This window comes from Labrus bergylta, chromosome 5 (assembly GCF_963930695.1).
Source record: "Labrus bergylta chromosome 5, fLabBer1.1, whole genome shotgun sequence".
In the NCBI taxonomy this organism is placed as follows: domain Eukaryota; kingdom Metazoa; phylum Chordata; class Actinopteri; order Labriformes; family Labridae; genus Labrus; species Labrus bergylta.
Window position 1 is genome coordinate 13,206,439 of NC_089199.1, and position 7,937 is coordinate 13,214,375.

Here is a 7,937-nt window from a genome sequence, read left to right on the forward strand (position 1 = left end):
AGCATTTGCTACACATCCAAGTCTAAAGTAGACTTGTTAACACACACATTAACACCGAACATTTTATTTTGTTATTTCTATATATATATATATATATATATATAAATTAAAATTTTCTTCTTTCCTTTAATGTTGACACATGTATATCTTTTTTCTCTCCCCTTTTCTCTTCCTCTCAATTATCTTCAATTTTGTTGCTATTTATTTTTCTTGCTACTTCCCATTCAGCCACTCACTTTAATGTATTATACTGCCACACACACATTCACACGTTTCTTGTACACTACTTCAACTTACTACTTGACTTTTATTATATCTACGTCAATTGTATTTGTCTTCGCTAATGTTTGCGTATTTTGATTTTGTTTTGTTTATTTGTTTTGCCTGTTTTTGTTTATTTGCCGTCGCTTTAATTGTCATGTCTATATGCACATTTTTGTTTTGTACTTGTTCACCTTATCACAATAAATTAAAAAAAAGGCTAATCGAGCAGCTTTGTATTTTCCTGTAATTAACAATTAAATGCATAATGGAGCATTTGCTGCACATCTAACAGTTTAAAGTAGACTTGTTTAAATAACTTATTCAGTTAAAGTCCTTTGATAAAGTTAAAATCTATTTCTACAGACAACTCAAGATATGGGGTTCAAACAGAGAAGCAGAGAGCATGTATTTTTATAACATACCTGAATTCACAGTGTATGAAGATAGCAGACAAATGAATAACACCGAACCCTTTTTCAAATGGACCCTGCAAGTTTAACAAGAATCTCTAATATTAAAAAAAACTCCCTACAGAGGTGAAGACAACTTTTCATGTGGTGAATTAGATAAGCAGGGAATTGCTTAAAAACTCAATCAGTAGCCAGAGTATCAAAAAAAACTGGCTTTCAAAACTGAAATAACATAAAACGTAGGTAATGTTAAAAATTACTAGAGGTAAGGCTGGAAATGTCAACGTTGAGAAATGTGTAAAGTAATTTCATAAATGAGTTTGTTCTTTGAAATGTGACGAAACCTCAATGGGTGCCTAAAAAAAGTTAGATAATGTTCTCAGATATCTTGTTTTGTCTATAACTTATTCACTTTAACAGAAGAGTGAAGATACCAGAAAAGATAACATACACAAAGGTGAAGTCATTGGTTTTATTTTATGTATTTATATAACTAGTTGGCTATTTACAGATGTGCACTTCTGTTTGCAAGTTTTGGAGTTTATTAAGGGCTCTGCAGTTCCCTCTTCACCTTGATTATCATATGTTTTGCTCACATCATCAATACTGTTTATTCTATGCGCTGAATTAATCAAAATTTTGAATATTTTATTTTATTTTTTAAATCTTACCAGAAAAAAAAACCTCTACCACCACCATGGCAAAAAAAAAAGAAACATGGGACAAATAATCAAAACACATTCTGTCTCTAAGAAAACTTTTTATTAACTTTCAATCTACGTGCAGTTTTGTTTTTAATCAATTAGTTTTGTAAATAAATAATACAGAAGTTTGAATCTGGTCTATTGTTTTACTCCACAAACAGAATAGTAGAGGTGTTGCTTATTACAGTAGTTTCTCTTTCTTTTACTCAGTACCACAGTTAGTGTGACATTAGTTCTTCATTAACCATGATTGTAACAGTGTGTTGTTTCTACATCTGTGCATATTAATTCCTCCATGTGTAGGAAGAAATGCTTTATTCATTTACTGCGCCAGTGGGTTCCGGAATTTCTTTCCAGCGAAACGAGCCTCGTCTCCGAGCTCCTCTTCAATTCTACAGACAAACATAGTTCAAAGTTAATTTCCCCACTTTAATGTTATTTTTTAAACAATAATTAAACATTTTCCTCAGCATGTAATTATTTGATGAAGATAAGATATAAACAGACACAAGGCTGTTTAAAAAGCAAAGAATCAGACCACTTGAGAGAGAGGCATTCAAAACAAAAACAATATAATTCATACAATTTTTATAAAAGTAGCAATGTTTAACAACATGTAAAATAACACACACACGTTATAGCTTCAGAATGAAACGTTTGTGATTCAGTTCTTACCTCAGAATCTGGTTGTATTTGGCCAAACGTTCAGAGCGACATGGAGCCCCAGTCTTGATCTAAAAGTGTTTGAGAAAATGTGTGCAATGTTTCTGTTAATCTTGTCATCTGGTCATTATTCCCATACACATTTGATCACACTTTTATTCTATTTTACACGTCTTATATTTAGACTCCTATCAAAGTAGATAAAAAGTGGAATAACACTGAAATGTAAAAATGAGGATGAAGACATATTTTTGGCATCAATGTGAAATTGTAAAATGTATTCTTTTTAACAAACAATAATAAACTTAATGTCTGTCATTAAATTAATTTACCTGTCCTGTGCAGAGGCCAACCACCAAATCTGCTATGAACGTGTCCTCAGTTTCACCAGAGCGATGGCTGACCATCACACCCCAGCCGCTCTCCTGAGCCATCTTACACCTGAGAGGAGGACAGCCGAGACTTTAACTGAGAGACTAATACATTCCAGTTCAAAATTGAATTCATTAAATTACTATATAAATCAATGTAGTCACTGATGGTCCCTTTTAATTTGCAGATCAAAAGGCTGCATCAACAATAATTGCATTTTTTTTCATAATCATTAAAAAAACTTCTCAAATTTGTTATTTCCAGATTTCCTGTTATAATGCCTTACTATTGAACTATGTGGTAGTAAGAAAAGTGCCTCTAGATGGCAGTAGCCACATTTGAAAGGCTTCATAGGAAGCAAACCAGTACTTTTCCAGCAACAAGTCACTGCAATAAAATCTTTGTTAAGAAACAGGAAACGTGTTCAAAAAGCACTACAAAAAGAGCTACTCACAGTCTAATCCTGTTAGTTTAACAGAGCAAACAGGAGATAATCAAAAAGTGGCCTTGTACTAAAAGATGACCAATTATACCGATTACCCGTATGAAAAAAGGAATGAAAAGCCATTTTAATGAAGGCATGTTTGATTGATATAATCATGACTCAAGTAAATATTTGAGGGTGTTTGTTTGACATTAAGTTGATCCATAGACACACCCTGACTTATTTTAACTTACGCTCTCATAGACTCGGTGACGGAGCCAATCTGATTGACCTTTAGCAGCAGACAGTTGCAGGCCTTCTCCTCCACAGCTTTGCTGATGCGAGTAGGGTTGGTCACTGTGAGATCGTCTCCCACAATCTGGATGTCTGTGCTTCCAGTGAAGCTGCTCCAGGCTGCCCAGTCGTCCTGGTCAAATGGATCCTCAATGGAAACCACTGAAAGCAAAGCATGCAGATGTATGAACCAATCACAGCTTTGAATAAGAACATCAACATTATTTCTGTTTAATTGTATTTCCACATTAATATCCATGAGGGAAAAAAAAAAACAAGCACAAGGGAACAGTCTGATGAAAGAGTATGTCCAAGTGAGTCATGTAGTGTAAGTGAAAATCAAAGGAGGACACCTATCTCTAAAGTGTAATGGTTGTTTACTCTTTGAGACAGTTCAGGATAGTCTCAGTATTCCAGACATGTTCATGTAAGCTCAGGCTTTGTTTTAGACATGCATGATCCAATGTTCCTTCCAATCGAACTCTTGATCTCAGCGTAAGTTATGTTTTTACAATGTGAAAACAGATGATTTTACTTTCAGCTCCAGTTTGAATGGTTTTGATTTTTTTCAGAGGGCTGATTTTTAGTCAAATGACAGATTTCTGTTATCTGCATTTTGATGTCAGTGCTCTCACCGAGTTGTATTTGCTTCAAAAACATGGTGTTGTATCCTTTCACTTTTATCTCTTCCGTTTCATTTCATTTTTATACTAACAGATGCTGACAGCTGAGTTTGCTGTTGGCAGCTCTCTAAGGCTAAAAGGTGTTTGATGTCATAAACCAGCGTTGACCATAGCACAAACTTCATTTGTCTGACCCTGTCAGAAGAGAAATAGATTGAAACTGAAGAAAGGATCCAGTCAAGCTACAGATCAGCCACGTACTGTAGTTGCTGACTCTACTGTCCTATTGTGTGCCCTGATCATCACCTGCTTAATAATGTGAACAAAGATAAAGTGTCAGGAGGTTACCTGGATAATCCTTCACAAAGCTCTTGTAAAGATCAGCCAGCTCATCAGGAGTGATGTAACGGCTCGGGTCATCAGGAGACTTGAAGTCCAGGTCGTATTTTCCCTCCCTATAGAATTCAGATGCCGCCACATCCATGCCGATCACAACCTCCTCCGTGTATCCAGCTTTGGCTATCGCCTCCTTTATCAACTCCAGAGCTGCAGAGTTAAAACATCATAACATTACAATGTGAACTTCACACCACAGAAAATTATCTACCAGGAGTACATCAAGAAAGAATATGTCATTCACATTGAGAGATCAGAATATTAGGGAAGCAATAAACCATTGATATGCATCAAACTGTAGAAGCCTGGAACAAATATACCTATAAAGCCTACATCAGCACTCCATATAAATACCAACCTTTCCAAAGGCAAACAATCAGAATGAGATTGTTCTTTTAAAATTGCAGTGAGCTGAATATTGTGCATGTGGTTTATACTTTGTTTTATACATTTTTTACAAAACGTTTCTTTAGCTTACCTTCCTGGTTCTCCAGGATGTTTGGAGCAAAGCCACCTTCATCTCCCACATTGGTGGCATCCTGACCATATTTCTTCTTAATTACGTTCTTGAGGTTGTGGTAGACCTCAGCTCCGATGCGCATGGCCTCTTTGAAGCTGCTCGCACCAGCAGGCAGGATCATGAACTCCTGCATGGCAAGCTTGTTGCCTGCATGAGAGCCACCATTGATCACGTTGAAGGCCTGGGGGGGGGGGGGGGGGGGAGACGAGAGCTTTTACTTCACAATCCTCTGAAAGGTGTAAGGAAAAAAATGAAATGAGGAAAAAAAATGTCACTTTGCACACAGATCCTTACTGGCACAGGCAAGATGACATCTGGGTTTCCTGCAAGGTCAGCAATATGACGATATAGAGGGACACCTTTCTCTGCTGCACCGGCTTTGCAAACAGCAAGGGACACACCCAGGATGGCATTTGCTCCAAATTTGGCTAAATGGAGAACATTTAGAATTTAAATATGCAATATTAATAAAATACATACTTAAAATCTCTATCAAGTATTTACTAACAATGGTTTAATGGTTTCACAGCTGCACAGATTGGATACTGATAGGGGTCCAATGGTAATTTAAGTTGCTGGATCAGTTATTAGTTACAGGGGGCACCAATCATGGGCTGATCTATTCAATCTAATTCTATTTTTTCGTGTGCACACCACATCATATATGTCATAGTTAGAAAACCAATGTGTAAGTCAAACTTGATGTTGTTTTTAAAGAATGATCCAGCACAGTGTGCCATACATCTTATGAATCAAACACTGGTGTCAGATCAGCACTCTGCAGTATGCAAAGCCCTGTTAAAGGTTGTAGGCTTGAAAAACCAGACACGGATGCATAAACAAACAGGAACTGAAACAGCTACTCATCAGAAATCTGCAACAAGTCAGATAATCATGAAGACTCTGCTGAAGTTTGTGGGAGTTAGAAAAGACAAAAAAAAAACATTCTGATTATAGCCACTTACATTTGTTCTCTGTGCCATCCAGATCAATCATCATCTGGTCAATTTTCTCCTGCTCAACCACAGATACATCCTGACAAGAAGGGGGAAACAGGTCGGGAAAGATTCACATTAAAAGACAACCATCGATAAGAAAGCTTGTTTGTTCACACAGTACAATAAGAAAACACATTTTGAGAAACAGACACACAGACTGAGAGTGATAAAGCTGTTTTCTTACTTGGCCAACAAGTGCGGGTGCAATAGTAGAATTGATGTTTTCTACAGCCTTTGAAACTCCTGTGACGGACAGATAAGAGTTGTTATTCTCCCAGAACATTATGGCCAAAGCATTTCAATCAAATCATAGAGTCAGATGTTTAAAACACATGCAGCTTTATCCTCTTACACACAGACAGAAAGACATGCAACAGCATTAATACATTTATTTTAAGTTTTCAAAATCTTTTTAAACACGTCAACACGGTTTCATTTCATCGAGGATATGTCCACAGGCTTGTCAACAATACTGTAGTTTCAACATGCTTTACTGACAGTTCATCATGCCTCTTATCTTTATGTGATGCCACACACATTTAATTATCAGCTGTCAAGACCGTTAAATGTTGTTAATATATATAACAAATTTTAATTGTCTTTAAATACCAAAGACAGGCAATCAAAACCAACTAACCCTTTCACATCTGGGGGAAAGGAGGACAGAGAGAGAGAGGAGTAAAGATGACACGGAAAAAGAAAGAATTAGATAAGCGTAAATATGTATTTTTTTTTATTTTCCTGCCTCTGAAAAAAATAAATACAATTGGTTTCTATTGGGTGGTTACCATTCTGAAATTACATCTGATATAGGAAAAAAACAATTTTTTATTCAAAGGAACAACAAAACAAGTGTCCAAACCTTTCCCAAGGTAGCGAGACTTATCATTGTCCCGGAGCTCCAGGGCTTCATAGATCCCGGTGGATGCACCACTTGGTACGGCAGCTCTAAACAAGCCTGTGACACAAACAACCAAGCAGAGAAGACAATTAGAGTAAAATAAAAAAAGAATTCTATTCTATCTTTTTTAGTGCAGTATTTTTGCTTACCCTTGTCAGTGTAAAGATCAACCTCCACGGTGGGGTTTCCACGAGAATCAAAGATCTCTCGGGCGTGGATCTTAAGGATGGACATGGTGTAGGACCTTGAGACCAGACAAAGAAGTGAAACTTACTTTCCTGCAATCCTCTGAACAAACACAGCCTGTAACAACAACTTGACAGAGAAGGAAAGCTAGTGAGTCTATATTTTTTTTCCCTTCAACTATTTTCACTGCTTTACTCTCTTTTGTCCTTGCGGCTTACTCACAAGAATATCCTGACCTGGCTGCAAGCTTAAGGTTGCTAACTGACATGCTACAACCCTAATTGGATTTGACTTTCTTGTCTGATTAATCACATGACCGTAAGGATGTAGCATTTTCTGCTGCAGTCAAAGCAAGGTTAAGCTTGTAACAACAACCGGCCGGATTTGCTGCGGTTTAACTCAATAATATAAATATAGGTTGTAGATGTCCTGTCACAGCAAATTCCCTCTGCCAGTCACCACATGACATGATACATCCAATAATCCCTCCACTTTGCCTGTCAGATAAACATGCAGGTTGACACTGCAGACTGAGCAGCACACAAGTCCAATGAGGGAATTCTGCAATTCTTGTTCCAATTAAAGGTGACACTGATGTAGACACACCCAATCTCGATCTGTTGCACAACAAATTACCTGAATAAAGTGAATAATTTAAACACCATTTGATACAGGGAATAACTGTCCAAGGACTCAGTTAATCATCGGAATTTCAAATTCCTCCAAGTGTGTTTCTATTGAAATTCTACCTTTATATTACATATTAAACATCGGCTACTGTCTCGTTGACCTCTCAAGAACATCCATTTAACAATGACTTTTTATAGAAGAAGTTAAAGTTATTAAACAATTTGTCATTTACTGTAAACTTGTGATGCCTTTCTAACTCTTTGTTTTAAACTCTTCTATGATATGAAATTTAATCATTGTTGGGGTTTGGACTGTTTTTGAAAGTAACGTAGGTGTTTTTGAATATCTGTAGAATAATTATAATCTTTTTGAGTCAGTGTTTGACTAAACTGTTAAGTCCCCAAAATGAAAAACAATATCAATCATGTAAAATTATTCTATGGAATTCTTAGAAACAAATGAATGAATTTAATCCTCTTGACATAATAGCTTGACCTTGCAAACAAAGACACGTTTGTTGAGTTAGGACTCGGCCACATTGAATTAAATTCA

The 7,937-nt window shown here is 36.4% G+C and overlaps 1 protein-coding gene across 2 annotated transcripts in view; it reads right to left on the reverse strand.

Moving 5' to 3' along the window:
- Window positions 1-1,349: 1,349 nt before the first annotated feature.
- The window catches only part of eno1b (enolase 1b, (alpha)), a 6,984-nt gene continuing 396 nt past the window's right edge, over window positions 1,350-7,937 (reverse strand). For both annotated transcript variants that reach the window (XM_020642451.3, XM_020642452.3), the window contains exons 2-12: window positions 6,719-6,813; window positions 6,531-6,626; window positions 5,853-5,911; window positions 5,636-5,705; window positions 4,965-5,098; window positions 4,629-4,851; window positions 4,103-4,300; window positions 3,092-3,293; window positions 2,374-2,482; window positions 2,054-2,112; window positions 1,350-1,770 (exon numbers count right to left, since the gene is read on the reverse strand). In XM_020642451.3, the coding sequence (XP_020498107.2) occupies window positions 1,701-1,770; window positions 2,054-2,112; window positions 2,374-2,482; window positions 3,092-3,293; window positions 4,103-4,300; window positions 4,629-4,851; window positions 4,965-5,098; window positions 5,636-5,705; window positions 5,853-5,911; window positions 6,531-6,626; window positions 6,719-6,803 (1,305 nt within the window). In that variant the 5' untranslated portion in view covers window positions 6,804-6,813 and the 3' untranslated portion in view covers window positions 1,350-1,700. The remainder of the gene's footprint in view (window positions 1,771-2,053; window positions 2,113-2,373; window positions 2,483-3,091; window positions 3,294-4,102; window positions 4,301-4,628; window positions 4,852-4,964; window positions 5,099-5,635; window positions 5,706-5,852; window positions 5,912-6,530; window positions 6,627-6,718; window positions 6,814-7,937) is intronic.